Genomic DNA, 21,559 nt, shown 5'->3' on the forward strand with positions numbered 1-21,559 from the left:
CAACATTTTCACTTCTCGTTTTTTAATTCGTTTTCTTCTTCCTGCGAAGCAATTTTGAAAACTCATTAATCTATGCAGTGGGCGATCCTAATAGTGACATAATACTACCACTCAATTAGGATAACGTTTCTTGATCGCAAGACCGTAGTTAGTTACCCACGCGCGGAATCAATTAACTGAATCTTATCTCAGTCAGCCGGGACAGTTATGCTAGAAAATGTGGTCTTGGTTAAAATAGATAAAAATGCCGATATAATGAACTTATAATTACCCAATTTTGCCAGCTAAAATTATCAGCCAGTATTGAGTTTAGAGATGTTTATTCCTCAAAACCAATTTGAATCCAATAATAACTATTACCACCATCAGATGGATCTCGGCTCTAGAATGAATGACACCCACGTACACTACGACACAATACCACACAGCTGGACTATTTTCAAGTTAGTTTTTCATTGATGTAGTCCAACCTTAGATTTGGAATCATTTTTTTCTTTGTAATTCTCAAAACTATAATATATCAACATCGTTTTTTTGATACATAAATAAGTTAAAATCATTTTGATATAATGTCCCGACATTTCGGCGACCTCATTACGCCACTTATCAAGGAATGAGTATGAAAGAGAGTTTAAAAGGAGTTCAAGTTCTTTTAAATCATATATTAAGGTTTGGTTATGTAGCTACAATATAACAAATGAAACATTTTCTCAAAAGGGCCCAAAAAAATTGCAATGTACTTCCGCCACTTTATTCATATAGGAATTATTAATCATTTCAATTTTAGATGATCATATTTCAGTACAAAACAAGCAACGTAAAGATGAACCTATGGCAATGAAACATTCAATAAATTTTTAAATTTCGGCCTCCTTTATTTATCCCGCTTATTTACATAGCTGTGAAGACCATAAAAAGCAATTCAATCAGGATAAACATTGAACAAAGTTTAATCAAAATTTATTGACCTTAGTCTATTTTAAGAGTCGGCCACTGCCAGCATGTAAGCTTCGGCTATTACGAGCATTAAGTATTGTACACAGACTTATCAGATCAAAAACGTATGTGTTGGTAAAGTGAAGTTAAATATGTCACACAGCAAGAAACAGGGGTCCTAGTAAAAATCGTTGACCACAAAGGAAAGATTTGTTGAGAAGGTTAGGGTTAATTTTGATTTAAATGAAAACACCTTATGTTTTCATGATGAAACGTGAATTTGGTACATATTTTATCACTGCCAAAAACAATAAAACAATAAGAGCTCTTTTCGTTTCCATTACCCTCCCAGATGCCACGCAGATAAATACGGTAAACTTGTTCATAATTGTCGATGATTATGACGTCTTTATCAATGTTACAATCTCTTTTTCGGTAAAAATTGATGCAAGTTTTAAGCTTCTTGGACATGTTAAGAGTGAATTCCTTTTTTATCTCCTAGAATTCTAAACAAACAACCATACATTGTCGCCTTATCTATAGTCTCTATCTTTTCCTAATGAATTTTTTTTTTAACTCTGCTAAGTAACGGTAGCTTAGTATGTTCGGCTTTAATTAGTAAGAGAAATAAAAAAATGGTTCTTTTCGTATCACACGACGCGGAATTTGAAAAAGCAAGAAAGTTGATGTAGTAGCCTTTTGAGTCAAGTCATCAGCATCATCAAATGATGTGTTTCCAGGGTTGGCAGAATAAGTCGATTCTTTTTATTTCTCTCCCCATCCCAATACTATCAGAAACTGTCAGTGCACAAGCAAGAAGCGGGCAATGTCCATGCTTACCAGTCTTAAAACCTGGTCGATCTTCGAATTACGAAATGCCCATTAGGGGGCAGTTGTTATCGTGTTTTTTATAACGTATTTAGCAGAAAATTTAGAAATAATTTTGCACCAGTACATTCCTTGATGGATTCAAGCCATTAAGATCCCCCTGATAAATTGTACTTATAAGAGACCATTGAGACTAGAAGTAATTACAACTCTTGCTCGCTCATCGACGCCGGAGAAATGAAATCTTTCAAATTTCTTCTTTTTCTCAGTGGCCTGTTTCTGGTCGTGTCTGCAGCTCCCCGACCAAATTGTAATGGATGGGGCATTGCCTATGGTTGTCAGTTTAAGAAGGTTTGTAAAACATAAGAAAACCATTGATTTACGTAGCTGTGGTAATTAAGCTTTCCTAGACTACTTTTTCTCTCTCAGAACGTACGTACAGTACTATCGTTTCCACTAAATATTTATCTTACAAAAGTAACTTGGATCTTCTTTTCTCTGAGAAGTTGTAGAGTTCTTCATTGCAATTGCATTTACGGTATATAAACGAGTAATGACCTTTTAGTTAAAGAGTTTTTAGATCATTATACAGTACTGCCTTTTTCTTTTTCATAGTTTTTCCTAAGCACTACACAAAAATCTCCTCTTAAAATAATATCGTGTTAGAATATTCTGGAAGCAAAATGCATCACTACCAGAGCCATATATGGGATGGCATTTAGGGCGCGTTTAAGTCAATCAAATTCGGATCCAGACTCAGTGATTTTAATTGTTTCATTAAAAGCGCAATGTTAGAATATATTTCAAACAATCTACGTTCAAGCAGGGTTCATTAGACTCGTGTTTAATTTGCTTAAAGACTAGTAAATCGGGAAACTAACTTATCACAGTGACCTTATATTTTCATTTCTAGGAATGGAGAGGCCATCCTGACAAAAACTCTTTGTATGATAAACTGTTTTCAGAAGCTGATAAAATCCGGAGGCAGGACTCAAAGAGATGGCCATGGGTTAACGATGTTGAAAACGGGGGAATAAAAAAGCGAGACTATCGTGGCATGAACTAGATCAAAAACTAAACACAGGTGTTGACGTAAGATTTAAAGTCAATATTCAAACCTGAGTTTTAAGTTGTTAATTAAAAGATTGCAATGCTAAGAATTGTTAAAAGTTAATTTTTTGTCTATAAGGCTGGCTAGCTACTTTGAAGATCACGAATTGTACATGTTGTACTATTTCAAACTGTGAATAAAAATTAACTTCTCACAGAAATACCCTTATGTACGTCTAGGCGTCAATAGGCGTTTTCATGTATTGCATAGTTTACCCATCGTCAAATGACAGTTTATATAACAGCTCAGTCAGTAATGATCAGTTACGCAAGAAGATATCTGCGTAGACCTTGTCACGGTTTTCGACGCCATCTTGACGAGTCGGCAAACGCCTGCGAAATTACAATGTTTGTATGAGAATCTGATGTCGAATAATTTCCGTAGAACGGCTTTTCTGAAAAGAAAAAAATATTAATCGTAAACTAAAGCTTCACTCCTAAGGATTCTACTGAAAAAAAGTGAGGGCGTTACATGCCCTAGAAGACCTAGAACCACTTTTTAGAATTTTCTATACATTTGTTTGTAAGAAAGTCCCGGGAAAAATTACAGACAAATATATGGAAAATCTAAAGCAAGTCTCAGGAGAAATTTAAGCATAGGTACGCCCCCAAAATTTTTTAGTGCAATCCTTTCCTTGGTAGCTTTAGTTTGCAACTGATATTTTTTTTGAGAAAAGCCGTTTTACGGAAATTATTCGACATTAGATTTTCATACAAACACTGTAATTTCTCACACGTTTGCCTACTCGTCAAGATGGCGTCGGAAACCGTGACAAGGTCTATTAACCACATGGAAACCTTCAAAGTTTCCCTAACAGCTTATATTTTCCAGTCCAGTGTCTGAATTAGCACCTTTGTTTCCTTGTTCAACATATTTTGCCTCAAGGAAGAAAACTGTAGATAACTCAGGTTCTACTAGTAAAACGTATGTCCACCTCCCATGTGATAAATTATTGAAAGGAATTTTTTTTCAAGAGAAACGTGAGTTTGTAGCTACCATTAGCAAACATCCCACATTCTTCTTTTGTTCCAATTTGTTATAAAGAAACCGCATTATCGCTGTATAAATAAGTAATATTAACAATTAGATTACTCGTGCCAGTTTTGAGACGAATCAATTGTCAAACTGGCGCTACAAACTTCTTTGACTATTGACTGAAAACGAGAACGAGTATAGTAGTCTAGTATGCGTAATTGTTTTTTAGTTCAATATACAATGACCAACAAGCATATTACCTTCGATTGTGATTCAAGTTCCTCAGTTACCTTTAACCAAACTCCATATTCCATAGTCCATATTTTGCAGCCCCTTCAGTTTTTAATTAGTTTATCTACTTCCTCCCTAGAAACTTCTAAAAGGAGATTTCATCAACTGCTTATGTTCAAAAAGCTGGCCCACTCAGTACTATTTAACAAGCTGTAGATAGAGAGTACATCGGCCAATCAGATTGCAGAACCGTGATAGTATGTTTACTTAGTTCTAACTAAAAAAAAGCCGCAAATTGAAAATATACTTCTAACAGGTCTTTATAAATACTGAGATGTTATATCTTAGTGCTGCGAAAGTGTTTTCTGAGGTTTACAGACTTACAGAAGATGAATTGGGTGGTGAGCTCGTTAGCAATTGCTTGTCTCTGCCTGTTTTTGGTTGTACAAACAAACGGTCATAGATGCAGTGAATATGAGAAAATGTTTGGATGCAAGGTTTGTCACTATCTTCGTGTGAATGTTTTTTGGTTAAAGTGGTTTCAAAACCCAAGGTTAATTTTCTGTTTAGTTCCTGGCGATTATTATTTCTTAACCTAGAACATTGACTTTACCGTAACAATTAAGGGTCCCCCGTCGCTAGTTAGATTGTCCTATTGCGCACGTCACAACTGTAAAAACACGTTTTAGCAAACTTAGCCCAAGAGCGTCCACTCAATTACTTATAACAATGTTGAGGAGAACTTAAGGTCATTCCAGTCTTCAAATGGCCACAGTGACCTGATTGAAAATGCTTCGGGCTCATTTGTACCGAGGTCGGTAAGTCGTGTAATGAGACGTTTTAGAAAATCAAATCGAAATAACCGTTTTAAAATAAATATTTACCGTTATAATTTTCAGGACTCAAGGAACATCCCCGTAAAAAGTTATGAATGCACTGAATATGAGAAACTCTTTGGATGCAAGGTTTGTCACTATCTTCTTGTGCAAGTTTTTTTGCTTTAACGTGGTTTCAAAACCAAAGTTAACTTACTTTTTAGTTCCTGGCGATTTTTATTTCCTACTGATTTACATTTACTTTACAGTAATACGTTAAAAGGTCCTATTGAATTGTTCACAATTGTTAAGCTTTAACAAACTTAGCCCAAGAACGTCAATTACTTAAAAGTGTTGAGAACACCGAAAAACAAGTGAAGACTAAGTCATTTCAATCTTCATGTGGCTACTGTTGACCTAATAAAAAAATGGCCGGCTAAGTTGTACATGGCCGAGTATGAGTCTTGTATTAAGACGTATAAACTTTTATAATCTTCAGGACTCTAAACGCGAAAACCTTAAAAGGCATCTCCGAGTCTCAGAAAGAATTCCAGAAGCTCATCGCTCTCCAGTTCCGCTTCCTGATGAAGGATGGAACTTAAAGATGGAAAGCGGCTTCAAGCACAGGAAAAGAGCATTACTGAACTACAAATACCAAGATCAAAAGCAGGAACACTGAGATGAACTGCGTTGATGATTGAGGTTTAGGACGTTTAGCAACTATCACAGTTAAAGAAAATCTTGCTAAATTAAAACCTATTTTAGAGGACCAAATAACATTTTGGAATGTCTTTGATATGCTAAAGCTAATTTGACGATTAAATATTTAGAAGATCAAATGCTCATTTGAGAGCCGTGTGTTCCTCGTGTATTATTGGTATAAAAAACTTCTATTTGCAGTAGGTGGAATATAAAAATAAATTAAGTTAAAAATATTCCAAAATAAAGCCCCCTCTTTCCTTTAATAATCTGCAAAAATCCCCTAAGAGACTAGAAGAGTTATTTTAAAATTACTTCTCCCCTGCTACCTTTCCTTAACCACTAAAACAGACTGTTGCTGATACCTTTGATGAAGAGTGGTACAATTTGTATACCGTAAACTTTCACTTATAAGCTTTCACCCCCCTCCCCTCTTACGCCACCTCCAGTAATCGGCCCATTTACCCGTAAACGAAAAATTAATGCGGTTATAAGCCTCCCTTATAGAGTGTTTTCACTCTCGTGGCCAGCATCTATGCAAATTTTTTGGAACAAAAGAAAGCGTTTGCATAAGAAAAGAGTTCAACTCCCACAGGACTGGTTTGGGTCACCAATATGGCCGCCGTGACATCATGTGAAAACAGTCTGTAGCTTGTATGAAATGAAATCGATTTTTATGACGATTTGAGCCTTAAAAAAGGAGAGTAAGTTCAAACAGTATTTTGATTAGCACTGCTATGACGGCTTGTTTTACAGCCAAATTGGTTGTATCGTGCTGCGCGTTTTGCAAACTTTGAAGGAATTTTGGGTTTTTTTGGTTCGTCAATCATCTTCGCGAACCTCTCAGGAAACGCATGTTTACTTGTGATTGGTGCATTTTGATCCAATCTGTTTGTTCCTGTGTGTCAAGCTAGGTTCGTTGCTTGTGATCGCCCTGTTTCGGACAATAAACGACTAGTTTTCTTTGAAGCGTTTTTCTGAGCTTTTCCTATTCTTGTCTCTTACAAGAATAAAGCAATATCTGCCTCCTGCCCTCGACAAAAAATTCCACACATCATCACGATTTCCTTCGCTATTCTTGAGCATTCCCCCCCCCCCCCCCCCCCCTCCGTCCCCTCGTTAATAAGCCCTCCTAAATCCTCCTAGGACGAGGTTGTGTAATCCCAGGGCTTTTAGGCGGAAAGTTACGGTAGCTATATCACTCTCCTAGAAACCAATAGCCAGAGTCAACGGAGGACTGGTCATGACAAATTATATAGAGTAGGTGGACAGCTATATAAAAGTCCCGCTGAACAACTTGAAACTATTTCCATTCATCACAAACAAGTATCATAATGATGTGATTGGGGCTCTTACTTTTCTATTTAGCTTTTTCAGTTATTATCCCAAGCAAACAGAGAGAATCATTTTCTTTCTTTGCATGAATCAAGTGTTGAATGTCGAGTCATTGTTCTTTGTTTCTCCGCAAATATCTCATAAATTATTGCGTATAAATTGCTTTAACAGTTAAACGAGCTAAATCGGTTTGTGCGTGAGCGTTTTTTGTGACCATTGTGGTCAAAATGTTGTTTGAAGGTGTTCCAATAACAACATGTGCACGAAAGCGCACATACAACTTTCAACAACTTTAAGTAACAAAAGAAGCTGTCTGTGGCTTACTAATCATGCACATATATGTGATCGATATCATTAAGCAGTGTTATTCCGACATTTACCCTTTGAAATTTTCAAAGATGAATTCAACCGAGTTTTCAGCAATTTTTTTATGTCTTTTCGCTGTGGTTGTTCAAATCAGCGGGTACGATCGTAAGTGTACAAAATGGGAGATAGCATTTGGCTGTAATCCGAAGGTTTGTATAAGAACTTTTTTTTCTTTTTTCGCGTACCCAAATACATACTCAAAAGCCATGCTCGCACGCACTGCATCTGCTTATTGACTATCTGATTCTAACATATGAAAAGAAATATTTCAAATAATCGGCTCTCGAGAGCTCCGCTTTTGGCCTTGTCTCATTTATATATTTCGCGCGCGCTTGGCGGTCTCTGAACAGAAAATAGAAAGTCTGTCAACAGGCTCGATACACACAAAATTTAAACCTTCAACGTCCCTAATATTAGCTTGCACATTCTCCATATTACTCTCTATTACATCTCTTGTGGTACTTAGAAGGAGTTTATTGATTTCACTATATCATCTTCAGTCAGTGATGACTTTTCTCAAGTCCCCCCTTAAATCCCTTTAAAGGAGTAGCTTTAGTTATATGATAGGTGTCGTTTCCAAAGCCATAAGTTTTGATTTGACGCCGGTCCACATAACTGTAATTTTGATTTTATTTTGTTCACCAGTTAACGAAACTGAACCACTAAGAGTTTTTCTTTTACAGTATTGTTAAAACTATCCCTTAATTTGATGGTCTGGTGCAATTTACAAGAAAGAACTTCACGAACATTTGTCTTTTGATGAGAATTACAGTCAAAAACACCAATATTTTTAAAATTAATTCATGTAATATATCATCCTTGTGGCTCTTTTGTTGCACATATATTTCAGCTGAACAAGAATATTCTGAATCCCTGGCGTACCTGGCCGAGCACTGACACAGAGTGGGAAAATGATGCTATAAGACCAAGACCAAATTACCTTGTTCCACTTTTACAAAGTGCAATGAGAGAAAAGCCGGAGAAACTAGACTCAAAGACAAAGATGGACACAAAAGGATACACATACAATGACATTAGGTCTCACCTTAACAATAAATAAATAAACAAAACTAGGATTTATATATTCGAGGCTTTATTGAACTTTATTGAACTGTTTCGCGTTTGGAAAAGAGGTATGTTTTTAAGTTTCAATTTGTTTTTCACCTGTAGTTGTATGGAATATATCATTATCCTTTTAAATGAATCATGAACTGATAACTGAATCCAATTTAAGGCAGAATTTCAAAAACATGATTTACTTATTGACTAAAATTTTAACAAAGGAGAAGGCTGAGGGTTATATTATTCTGAACTATTTAATCATAACCAGGCGACATAAACACTATGTGAGGTTCATGATCGAGAAAAAAAAGCAGATGTACAATATAACCTGCATGTCAAATAAAAACCAGCAGGGGTCTATCCATGAGTCGCCTTAGATTTGACTAAGTATAAAGTTATGACCACCCAGGCGGCCATTGGGCGGTGGATTAAGGAAGTTGCGATGGACCACTCAAACGGGCGGATGCAGAAAATTTAGAAGGGCGGGGGTGGGGCGGAACACTTGCAAAGCTGATATACAGAGTTGAACGTCCATCAAGCGGCCAGCTTCTACCCTGGCGAGAGACTTTTCTAGCTTTTAATTTATTGTTGTAGCCTCTGTGTTAGGCGGCCATCAAGCGTTTGATACAGTTTGTTTGGCTCTATTTTAAAAGTATGATGAAGGAAAAATAAATACAGTCCGAGATAGAAGGAAACGACTGATCGTGGACTCCTGTCTCGTGTTTGTTGTATGATGAATTGATGTTTCTGCTAAAGATTATGCTAATTTATGACAAACTTCTGTTGATGGTCAGCTTGCATTAAGCTGCCACTTGCCACGAGGGTGGTCGCTTAATGACAGTTCAACTGTAAGACAATTGATTTACAGAGAATTCATAAAAATAATGTACAAAAATTTCACATGTACAAAATTTTACAGAGACGGAGAAGCGCGTTCCCCTCGGACCATACCCCTAAATCGAACCATGCTACTGAAGTATGAACAAATGGCAGCTGTTTATATTTCACTTGCTGAGACAATCGAATACTTGTATCTTTGATCATATACTTAATATTTCCTGTCCTAGTACAGTTGATGCACAGATTCAACGATCTTTGTCGTGAGTATCATTTTTGCTGGAAAGTGTATTTTTTCGCCAGTGATAGTACTGATGTTATACAAGCCCATTAGTACAGGTAGTACACTAAAAAGCGATTAATCAAAAAATACAACTGTAAACCTGAGTAACCTTGCTGACCAAGACTGTCTTCTATGTAGTTAAAGAGTTTTAGATAAAAATACATTTAATTTAGGCCGAGCTTACGATTATTACTTGATGAGTATTTAAACAAGGGATTTTCAGACAATGCATCGGTTACTTTGCAACGATTGTGCTAAATGTCTTTATTTGAGTGTTTGTAAAAGGAGCTTACATTTAATGAACGTTTTAAACATGTGAAATACCGTGCCTAAAATTCTCAATAAAATCACATCTTAAACGATCTTGTGTTGGTTGTTACCACAAACAGACCACTTAAGATATTCAACAGCTTAAAATGGCCGTAAAATTTCGACAGTAAGTCTCCAGGTTAATGTTGTTAAGTAAAAATATATAGCCCCAGGCAGCTTTTGTGTGGCCGATTTTGAGCGAAAAACGAGTCCATTATGAGCAAATGGGTAGTAAAACTGTTAATTCTCGGTTTATTACTATCACAAAGTGGCCACTCTTCTCCGTTTAAGTGAATAACTCCTGTTCAATAAGTAAATTGGTCATCGCCGAGTCTTTAAAGCGAAATTCTGAAGAACAAACAAGTAGGCCGTTTGAGGAACCCGAGGGCGTGTTCATAAAAAGCAAATAGCCTTTTTGCAAAAGTAAAACACTTTAATGCGCATTTTTACTTTGATTTTTCCGCGTTTCAGTATTAGTTTAGGCTACTTTAACAGAACATTTACTCTTTAATCACCTCCTGTTTAAGCTGATTGTTGATCCTCTCCGGCGCGTTTTGCTCAGTTATCCTGTTATGGCGTTTAACATTAAAGTCGCGGTTAAATTTTGAAAAGAAAACCTTCAACTTGATAGTTTTAAAGGAAAAATGATTAATTGCGACAATTTGAAACCCTTTCTTTTCCGAGGAAAAGGCTATATAAACGCTTAGCGATTGTGGAATTTTCAGTGTCGGAAAAAGGCATACGTGTTGCCTTAAATCAAACTCTCATATTTCGCGTCTAAGGCCAGTGAGGTCGGCTACAGTGGACCACAGTGAGCAACTATTGCGAAAGTGGAGATCAAAATGACTGCAAATACAAGGGTGGTGTTCTCTTTCATTTGCGTCTTCCTTCTTACTTCACCGCTGCATGTTTTATCACATTCTTCATCCCCATGGGGATGCGCCTATAACTATAATTGTGGACGCAAGAGGCAGGTTGGTTGTTTGTTCTTCCATTTAAATAGGCCACCCACAGTTTTTAATACTCAGCTCAGTGGCTTTTGTTTCTCATTGAAAGCCCTTTAAACCGGGAGCCTATTAAACTAAATGCCACGATCAATCTTTGCCATATGGTTAAATTTCGCACTAGTGAGGCCAAGACTAAAGGAAAATGAATATCGGTGCATGACTTTTCCTTCCAGGTTCTAGACCAGTTCAAACTTCCAGAAACCCGCCAGCTTAAAGATCAACCGCGCCCACTTAGGGAGTCTCTCTCCAAGCCTTTTGAAGGACGACTAGCAACCGCGCGAAGACTTAGAACCAGACAAGAATTGGAAGCCTAGTTGAAAAAGACGTAAAGTTTTAAAACTTGTTGACTAAACTACTGGTCTTTGTTGTTTAAGATATTATATAAATAGTAAAGTACATCATTATATGGACTGTGATTAAGTCAAAAATAAAGGTCATTTTGAAGTTGTGTTCAATTAAAGCTGATAACACACATTGAGAATAAGCTCTCGTTCTATTTGGCGTCAATAGGGGGCAGGCTCAGTGCTTGTGGTAACTAAAGTCGGGTTTGCATGTCTACAATTAAATATTTTAATCCTAAATTGTTGTGGTTAGATGTCATTACCCGTATTCCAAAACCTTCCACAATCTTAAACAAGTCTTCGAACAAAAGAAACAGGTTCAAAAAAGGATAACACTATTTTTTTAAAATTTTCCCATTTATTTTTTTTTTATTTTTCAATACCTCTCTCAGTTCTTCCCATAAGTTTGAACCGGCATATTAATGGCGACCCTTAGTTTTGCAAAGAAAAAAAAACGGAGTTTACTTCGAGATAATTTTATCCCTCCTAAATATTTTGTAACTCTTTTCCTTTTGCTGGTTAGCACATAACGTCTAAGATAAGTTTCATGTGGCAAATTATTGTGTAAGGCACATGAACAAAGTTTGTAACCCCTAGTCATATTCAATATCCTACTCGTAGTCTTAAGCTCCCTAATGAAGAATAACAAGACAAAAAACCACAAGTAGTCACGTCTTTGACACGTCTTCAGACGATAAAATACTGGCCATGGGTTATGGCCTTCACAGGACGCAAATTGAAGAATTAAAAGTGTTTTGCCGAAATAACTACCCGACCAGCATTGAAATACGAAAATAGAGGCTAGTTTACTTGTGAATAAGCGCTTAAACTCAAGTTATATAAACCACGGGGTTTCATTCCATCGATTCGGCGCAGTTTCAATAAAAAATCTAAAGCGAGAACGCTATCCGCCACCATCTGCTCACGCGTAAAAAAAAAGCAAAACACAATCGCGAAAATGCGTTATAAAAATTCAAGTGTTAGATTCAGCACATGAAAAGTTTGGCGTCCGAATGAAAGCAGTTCCAAACTAGTCACCAGTCGAAATTCCCGGCCGAGCCAGCTGTAATGGCTGAGCAGCTCCACATTAAAATATAGGTATTGATTTCAGCGCCAAAATTTTCATGTACTTAATTCAATGTCATGATAAGGTTCAACTCCTAACTGACGCCGACTTCTGAAACTTGCCTTTCAAGTCTATATTCCCCTTGAAATACATACATTTCTCATGGAAGTATGTTTGGTCAAACGATTTAGGCCATTTGAGCTACTAAGAACAGCAAAACTAGTTCTGTTACTAACTGAACAAGCAATGGGAAAATTTGACCTTACCACCCTAATTGTGAAAGCCGGCGCAATGGTTTTTACTGTCATGAATGTGTTCCCGACTATTTCTTCCTACTTCCTTTGTTGGTGTCTTCATCATGGTGCTAAAATTGCGACAATTACGTGGCACTATTTAGCAATGAGGTTAGTAATAACTGTATTTATTTTTCTGCAGGACAATTGTCCGTCGTGTGTTTTGAAACAGAAGTTTGTTTTGTGGGGGAATGAAACGATAAGTTGTCATTAAACTAGCCCTCTAAAAAAGCATACATGGCTGACATGTTATAGATAATGTTAAGTAAATTTGTTCAGATTAAGGAAAACCACACGTTGAGATCGGAGACAGGAAGTATGAATACGAACACCATAAAAATCAACTGCGTTGCCGCTAAATCCAGTCTGTTGATTGACCATATCCAAGGTGAAGTCTAGCCTCCCACGCAGACGTTCTTACGGGCTCGCCAAGCAATCTTTCCTTTCTTTCGTGGGGTAGGAACGCGTGACGAACCCCTAAGAACGTTTGCGTGGGAGGCGAAGGTGAAGTCTACATTGAGCAAGTATAAACGGAAGATCAACATGACTGCAAAAGTGGTTTTGGCTCATGTGTATGTGCATCCTCATTCTTTCTTGGTCATTGACCGTTCTGTCTCAGAAAACAACTCAGAATCCTTTTAAATGTCCGTGGATATATATACACTGATCCTAGTTGTGGCCGCAAACGACAGGTTGGTTAAAACTATTTTGGACGCAATGGATATATTAAAAAGTGTTTAATTAACATGTTTTTAAAGCAATATGACAAAAACAACAAATAAAAACAAATGAACAACGCTGTACCTGCCTTACCGTTATTGGCATGGTATCTTTCTTTGTCGTCTTCTGTTCAATTAAGATGCGTAATGCCGAACAGAACACATGAGGACTGAATTTTTCTTCCCCTTTGTCAACTTGGATGTAGTGTATAACGATCAATTCAAGTGCTTGAAATCATGACAAGGAGTTATAGAGATGTGTTTCAAACTGAAGCACTGGCATTTTTATTTTCATTTTTTATTACTTTTTTTAATATACACATTGGTGTACGTTTTCTTTGAACCATGGAACCGGGGAAACGCATCTCGCAAACCCTCGCGCAACTCGGTGTTGTACTTAAGTTTAGCCCTACCGGGCGCGGTTAGAAACTGGTTTGGTGAGCAGCTGCGAATATCCTGTTCTGAGTACTCTTTTCGTCTTTTAGTAAAAGATGACTTTGCAGTACCAAAGCCCCGGCTTGAAGCCGATCTTCCCTTAGCCGCGAGGAACTCTCGTCCAGACCTCGCCACGATGAAGGAGCTCGACCAGTAAAAGACGACAGAAAACTAGAAACGTTAAGCAGCTGCTAGAGATTCACAGGAAGCCACTGATAAAATAAGTAACCCAGATAAACAACAAACTATTTTTCATCATTAACCTTGTATCATTTGTGTCACACTTAGCTATGGTAAGCCATAAATGGTATTTGGGAATAAACACAATTGTTTTTGGTCTGAGACTTTGTAAAACCATTGACCGTCCAGTGTTTAACCTGACACGGTTTTGTGGCTCTGCTCTTCCTTGCAATCTGAACTCTACTCAAGAATTATAATTCGTTTCAAACTGTCCTTGAAAACGTTTCTGAACATTCTTTTCAGAGATTTGCAAAACGGCTAAAAACTCTTTCGCGGGACAAGAGTTCAACTCATTCCGGAATTCAGTTAAAGACAACAGCAACTGGCCAGCATATATAGATGATAATTAGATTTCAGTTTAGCAAATTTGCTTCTCGAACGACGGTCATGATGTAGCAAAAAGACATATGAAATGTATCACACACCGATTACTATAACGCTTGAGATCACATATTCTTGGGTTGAAACATTTATTGATCATTTCCTTCAACTTCCTTTATGAGATTCTTTATCTCACTTCCCGGATTCAGAATGATGCCTTTGTATTACCTCACGCCCTCGTTAAAGTAACTGGGCATCTGGTCGTCTCTTTGTCACTGACTATATTTTTCTGAGTTTAGGATGATTTATGTGCATGTATTAAAAAACTACTTTTAAAAGCCCGTAAGGTCTAAAAGCTTTTCCCAGGTGTGTATTAAGAAATTTATATGTTATATGTGTCATCATATCAAAAAGTTACATCCGAACACTACATTAATATTTTAAGGCTGAAGTTGAGCTCGTCAAAAAATTGTCCGCTGCCAAAGTTCAACATCGTTTAGCAAAGCTTGATTTTTTAAAAAAATTACTTATAGAGTTTAAAAACGGTTATTTTTCCCTTTTATTTGGTATTCTTATGGACTTATCGAAATAATGTCAACAATGAAGGAGAGACTGAGAGCAGGGACGAGCTAACATTAAGTTAGTTCAGTATACTTTGTAAGAGGCCTAATTTGTTGTTATATTAGTAAAACCTTAACAGAAATGGACTCATTGATTTATGCGTGGTTTATCATTACGTTTTTGGTTGTAAGTACGTACTGCAAATGAGCAATAATGCAGCTGGAAGCTAAATGCAGAAAGCTCTGCTCCTGTTTAATATTTAATAAAATGATCAAACAATTTCGAAAATTAAGATATGTTATGCCCTGTGGTGATGCATGGTTTCTTTGAGATCTTTAAAAGGTAATAACGAAAAACGGATGACACGTAGGTCTGAGATAGCATTTAATAATGTGTAATTATGCACATTCAAATGGTTATTACTCTAATGAATCTAGCGACGCAATAATGAGTGCGATGACAGCTGATTTTAAAATCGTGACTAACGCAAAATGGTAAAAACATGTCATTAATGTGGTTTACTTGAATTAATTTTTAATTTTTGCTAAAAACGACACTTTCAGAATAACAATTAACGGGGAAGAGATAGAAATTACAGTAAAACATTGAACTTAAAGTGCATTGAAAGTGCATTATTTTTATGAAAGGATTTTCAAGATCCTCCCCAATAAGTCGCCTAGTCTAATACTGAGTTGTTAATGTCGAAGCCGGCCTGATTGGTCATCTTTAAGAGCGAAAACAACCCTGCATCCATTATAACTTAAACAGCCAGCTAGACTAGATTGTGAAAAAGAGTTTAACCCGGGAAAAAGTTTCCTTTCAAGCGGATATAGAAGGTCTCAATAGGGTTATTACCGTCAGCCGTCAAACGGTCTAAAACTGAGTCAGTACTGAATACGTTGTGTAAACGCACTCGTTGTCGTCTTTACGTTTCTGAAATAGCCACAAAAGCCTTAAGCTCTGGTTTCTTTGCTGCTTTTATCACATACTTTGTATCTTTAGAAAGAGACGCCGCATTAGAGAGAAATTTAAGTGCTCAACCTCAATATGGATCCGGTGGTCAGCTATATCAAATGCTGGACAATTGTCCGCCATGGATAATACAGTCCTCTGCATTCTGTCAATAAGTTTATTTTTCAGTTTAAGTGTATTTCCTAGGTAAGCGACATGTCAGTATTTACTATAGACAACTGATAAGTGGATTTCCCCGCTATGTTTTATGAATAAAAAGTGAGCCATCCATTTGACTATGGCTCCCCTGAGTTGGCGTTAGTGGCAGATAGAACCTCTCGAATAATGATAGGCTTTATCATTAAAACAATGTCCCCTTCGAATATGTTACCAACTTTTTTACTCTTTCAACAACCACAAACGCCTTCGCTACGAATTCATTCAGCGAATAATGCTAAATCATATGCATAGTGACTTTTCTCTCTAGATCAGTATAATACACCAAATGTCAGAAATGTTGTCGGCTGGGAAATATAACTTGCCTGAGGTTCAACTTAACCGTATGTACATTGTGACGGCAACGCACCTTAAGCACGTTTCAGGTAAAAAGTAAATTAGGCAAATTAAGTTAAGCGGGATAACACTCCTCAAGCACGTTTCAGGTGAAAAGTAAATTAAGTTCAGTTGTTAAACTATGTCACTAGGGGAAAAAGACTATGAAGAAAGAGAAGCAATCTCTTGAATAATTTAGGCCCGGGCAAGCTACGAAATCTTATCTATTCCGCCCTTGTTTCGTTTTTCAAGTTGAGAGCAGATGGCATTTTTGTCTGAAGAACAAAACGGATTGATTTTTTTTCGAACTGCTCAAGGTATAAAAGAGGTATATATCGGCCGTTTTGTTGAGAGCTCTTTGCTACTGATCACGAAGCACACAAGCAAAACTAGACCGTTTCAATTCTCAGGATGAAATTTCCAACATTGGTGGCTTTTCTTGCACTCTGTATTCTGGTGGTGTCCCATAGCGCCTTTGCTCAGTGGCAGTGTCCATTCGACTACCGTTGTGGAAAAAGGGAGGTTTGTTCAAGGAAACTTTTTACTACAAGCGCTCTTTAAAAAAAAACAACAACAATTTAAATCATGCGCTCTTTGATAGTACATAGCGAGAATGCTCTAAGAAAAAAGACAGCTCACTTAGTGAACGTCTTAGTAATGAGACGTCATCATGACTTAAAATACTTAACTCAACTGAAAATTCTGTCCACAATCAAAAACAGATTCCTATACCATTGGATCGGAAAAGTTAGTTTTCCCACGGGAAACAATCTTTTAAAGAAAAAGTAACTGACGGGTGATGTTAGATGATTTGTCTAGCTCATGGCGTTTGAGGTAAAGTTTTTGGACAATTATACTAGGCTAATTTACACTGAAGAGCCAAGTGATACAAGTAATAGGTTTCTGGTACTGCATAAAGCAACCATAAAGCTATCTTTCTTTTTCTTAGCTGCAAGACAATTTTGGAAGTGATGTCGCCCCCCAAGGTAACCGACTTGCCGATCGTCTTCGCTTCCTGAGAAATGCTCGTGCCAAACCCGTCGCGGAAAGATTACCAGAGCAAGAACAAAAGACTGGGGCCGAGACTGAAGGATCATAGAGAGAATAAATAGATTAAAGTGGAAAGTTATTGACTTAAATTATCAATTTAAAACAAAAAATTTAGTCTCAGTATTAATTCATGAGGAAGATAAGAGTAACTTTATTTAGATAATATTTCCTTGGTTTTCTCTTGTAATTTGAATGATAAGAAAATTTAATAAATTCATCATATCTATACTGCAATGTTTTACCGTTTTGTTGTCATTAAGCTGAGCTTTCCAGAAATATTTTTATAATATCTTAGGAAGCTCTTGGTTTCTATGAGATGAGAAAATGTCGGAGAAGCAAAGCATTTTCACTTTCACAATAAGCTGTGCTTCATGTCGTAAATGTTCTTAGTATAAAGTGATCCAAAAATACTAGAATAACCACCGCTTACTAATAAGAAATCATCTGTTTAAGGAAGGAAAGAATCCTTTATCTCTTCTCAACTAAAGTGAACAACTATAAAAACAAAATCAAAACAACTATCATTAAGTAATACGTCATGTCCTGTACCAAGAGTGAAAATAGATTTAGCCAAGGCCAGAAGAGAAGCTCTCGAGGGATCTTTAAAGAAATGTCTTTCTCAGATAATTCAACTTTTGCCGTAAGCAGAAAGCAAACTGAATTTCACCACTAAAAAATGGACCTGAGCCCGTGATCAACTGAAAATCAAACAACCTGGTCATCAGATTACTTTTAAAAAGTACGTTACCTCAATGAGCAACCTCGTTCCCAGGGTCTTTTTGCTTTCCAACATGGCAGCGGCAGGAGAGAGGACCCTGGCACTCAGCGAACTAAAACGCTTGCTGATTGGTGCATTTCATAGTGTATTTATACATGCGCTCTGATTGGTTTACTCCTTCCAAAACAAAGCTTGTGGCTCTTTGAGCTCTTTGTGGTAACTGAGAAGTACTTTCTTTAGTGTCTGAGATCTAAAAGGTGGACATTTACTCCTTTTTACTGTTTTTTTTGTTGTTGTTGTTGCCAGGATTATTTTCTCCAATGAATGCTCAGAACTGCCTTTTCTAAAGCGCAACCGGACGACTTTTTTCCATCGGACGAGCGACCAATTCATGCCTCCAAATCCCCTAGCGTTGAACTGGAAAGGAAACAAAGTAGCAACTGGACAACGATTATCAGTGGCAAAAGATTTTAAGTTTCTGTTTCAGTATTGAAAAAACTAGGGAGCTGACCTTGAAGGGTTTGTAACACATCAGGGGCACCCATCGAAGTTTTCCTCCCAAATTCATTAAAAATACTTTTTTAAACCATCCAGAGTACTTTTAGACCTTTACAAATGCATTCTAAACGGCGCTATAAAATTTGTATGTGTTCGGTCAGCCTAGGGGAACTTAAGTCTTTTCGAAATTGCAAGGGCTTCAGTATTATTTTCTCGAAAATTTTAAATGCAATTTAGCGTGTTTATACGAAAGTAAAAATTTTTCTGATTCCTTTCTGCACCACATTTTTGAAACCAAAAATTTTAGGTTTCTTTTTTCCTACGAAAAATAGTCTAGCCTGGGGTGTGAAATGTGAAAAATTAAACTTTAGAAAATCGTAAGGAATTTATTAGATAAGCTTCGAAAATTCTGCATGAATGAAACGGTCATCCAGAAATTTTTAGCTGTCCTCAAGTAAAACAAAATTCTAGGCAATATTTGCCTCTCCGAAAAGATATTTTACAGAAAACAGTGGTCGGGTACCCCTGACACATGAAGCTCAAAGCCGAAATCTCTGATATAGGCCTACACCACCCAACAGGACAACAGTATACAAATGAGCTTAAATGCGTGATGTTAGAATGTTGAGCTTTATTCAAATTATCTTGCTTATACGTATACGGTTAATTTATAGAATTATGCTTCCTTTTAGCACAACATTAAAACTGCATGAGTCTACTAGGGGTGAACATACTCCTGTTTAACTCATGTTTCCGCAAAAATAGTTAAACTGAATCACTTTTGAAACGATTTTTGTGTCGACATGCTCTTGTTGTAAACAGCGTACAAGCTTCAAATGTTCATCACGCGGGGTCTATTAGGGACTTGTCAGAAATTAGCAGGGGGGAGGGGGGTGGAAGCAGAGGGAGGGTCACAACTTTTTGAGACTCAGAAAAGGGAGGGGTCATGAAAAATGGGCCGTTAGAAGAGGGAGGGTCATGCAAATATATGCCCGTGACCATGTAGAGGTTCAGCGACAGAAAAAAAAGAAAGTTCTTTATTTGGTAAAAAAAAAGAGCAACGGAATATTATGGATATAAACTGTGAAGTATTTAACAAACATCTACTTTTCATTTATAACAATTCTATAGAGTCTTATTGCAATAATGAATAATGTTGTTGTTAATGTTATTATTAATAGTTTTGGCTATCCTTTTCATCCCTGTCTTCAGCATCACTATCCGTGCTGCTGTGAGCATCTTGATCATCATCATTTACATCATCAGCATTTTATTTTGTTTATTTTATCTTATTTTATTAGCTTCACATTAATACAATCACTTTCATCATCATCATGATTTTCATTTAAGATGAAGCGTAGATATTGCTTGATAATGTCCTGTGATTTATTGATGAACAACCCTTCTCAAAGGCATATTGGATATATAGCCTTTGTGTTTTGAGGAGCCCACTTATTCCTTCATAGTGAAGAAATAATGGGCCAATAGGCTCTGTAACATCATGCGATTCTTGCGGAGGTGTAGTATGGTTTCAATAGCTCTTTTGCAGTTAACTTCCATTCTTTTTGCCCTGGCTTTTTTTGCTTTCCTTTTATTTTGTTTTTGTTTCCTTTTTTCTTGTTGGCTTGGAATACTGCACCTTAAAGAGCCTGGAACATTTTTCTTTCAATTCTGCAAGGTGGGGAGGGTCATGATATTTTAGACCAAGCTCAAGGGGAGGGCTTGCGAAATTCACTCCCATTGCAGGGGTGGGTCACCTAATTTCCGAACCCAAATTTAAAATTTAAAACCTGAGTATTCGTCGCCCTTTTCTCTAGAAAAGCCTGAAACTAATTAGGTTTCAGGTTAATAACATCGCCTTTTGAAAGGTTCGATCACAGACATCTAGTAAAATTTCCACGAATGTACAACACTCCTTCAAACATAGTTGCGTTTACACACAAACAGCAATGCTATAAATAAAGCGAAACCCCGTGGAAAGGTTTGCCATTCCCTTCACATCGCAGAAAATACGTGACTATAAAGCCCTGAAGATTGAAAATTTGCGTTTAAGGCCAGACGATTATGTTAAAGTAGCAAAAAAAGCGAGGCCATTGTGAGCAAATGGGCGGTAAAGATTTTAATAAATCTTGATTCGCATCACTATGAAGTGGCTACTCTTCCGTCTTTAAGCAAGTAACTGGTACTTTAGGAAATTGACTGGCAACTGGCACGTGAATTTGCCAAGACCTTAAAATTAATTGTCATTTAGTGTGGCGTTTGAGGTCTTTGAGACATATAAAGGGAATATTGATTGACACAGAAGATAGGCAAATGCGCAGTTTATCACTACTTTAAAACTTTTTGCTTTCTTGGTTATATTTCCTAAACACCTTGAATTTAACATGAAATTTCTTTAAGTAAGAAAAGATAAATTACAACAAATTTAAAAAAAACCTCTTAAAATTTTCTTTAAAAAGGCGAATGCGTTGTCCTAATCCAAAGCACCTATTTCCCGTTGAAAGTAAAGTGAACAGAAACTCAGTAAGTATTACGAAAGTGGAGAACGAAATGCTGAATGCAAAATATTAATCTGATTGGTTGTTTCTGTCGTTTGCGTCTTGCTTCTCACGTCACCAGTTTTTTCGCAAATTGCATGGGAATCCCCGGAGTGTTAACCCTAGAAAATGTAGGCTTGAGGAGGTTGGTTAAAACTAATTGTTGAATCGGCTACGTGTTTTCGTGGTAGAGCGATTTTCGTATGACCTTGAAAAATGGTTTCCGTAAGTGTTCGTTATTTGTTTTATCAGCCAATGGATGAAAAGATCAAAACATGGCCCCTTAGTTTTCCCGCCAAAGAAAACCCTAATATGGAGTAGGCATTGTTCGATTGGCCAATCGTGTTGCAGTATGACGTCAAAGCGAAGTATGGGTTGGTTTCTAGAAAGTTCTCGGGCATGAAGTTTTTTCACCCGAGTGTTCGCTTAACCAACCAAAAGCCACCCGCGTTTGTATGTGTTCGATAAACCAATCAAATCGCT

General features: G+C 37.0%; 1 protein-coding gene and 2 long non-coding RNA genes across 3 annotated transcripts; all 3 read left to right on the forward strand.

Moving 5' to 3' along the window:
* Positions 1 to 1,826: 1,826 nt before the first annotated feature.
* LOC140933567 (uncharacterized) lies at positions 1,827 to 3,043 on the forward strand. Its single transcript, XR_012165067.1, has 2 exons — positions 1,827 to 2,115; positions 2,678 to 3,043. It is a non-coding gene; the product is annotated as an uncharacterized lncRNA (long non-coding RNA).
* A 1,375-nt stretch (positions 3,044 to 4,418) lies between these two features.
* Positions 4,419 to 5,735, forward strand: LOC140933573 (uncharacterized). The gene is made up of 3 exons (XM_073383181.1): positions 4,419 to 4,578; positions 4,981 to 5,046; positions 5,396 to 5,735. Exons 1-3 carry the CDS (start codon positions 4,471 to 4,473, stop codon positions 5,573 to 5,575), a joined length of 354 nt encoding a protein of 117 aa, XP_073239282.1. The 5' UTR covers positions 4,419 to 4,470; the 3' UTR covers positions 5,576 to 5,735.
* A 3,210-nt stretch (positions 5,736 to 8,945) lies between these two features.
* Positions 8,946 to 11,266, forward strand: LOC140941644 (uncharacterized). The gene is made up of 2 exons (XR_012166485.1): positions 8,946 to 10,761; positions 10,968 to 11,266. It is a non-coding gene; the product is annotated as an uncharacterized lncRNA (long non-coding RNA).
* The last annotated feature ends 10,293 nt before the right edge of the window (positions 11,267 to 21,559 follow it).

Source organism: Porites lutea, chromosome 1 (assembly GCF_958299795.1).
Source record: "Porites lutea chromosome 1, jaPorLute2.1, whole genome shotgun sequence".
Lineage (NCBI taxonomy): Eukaryota > Metazoa > Cnidaria > Anthozoa > Scleractinia > Poritidae > Porites > Porites lutea.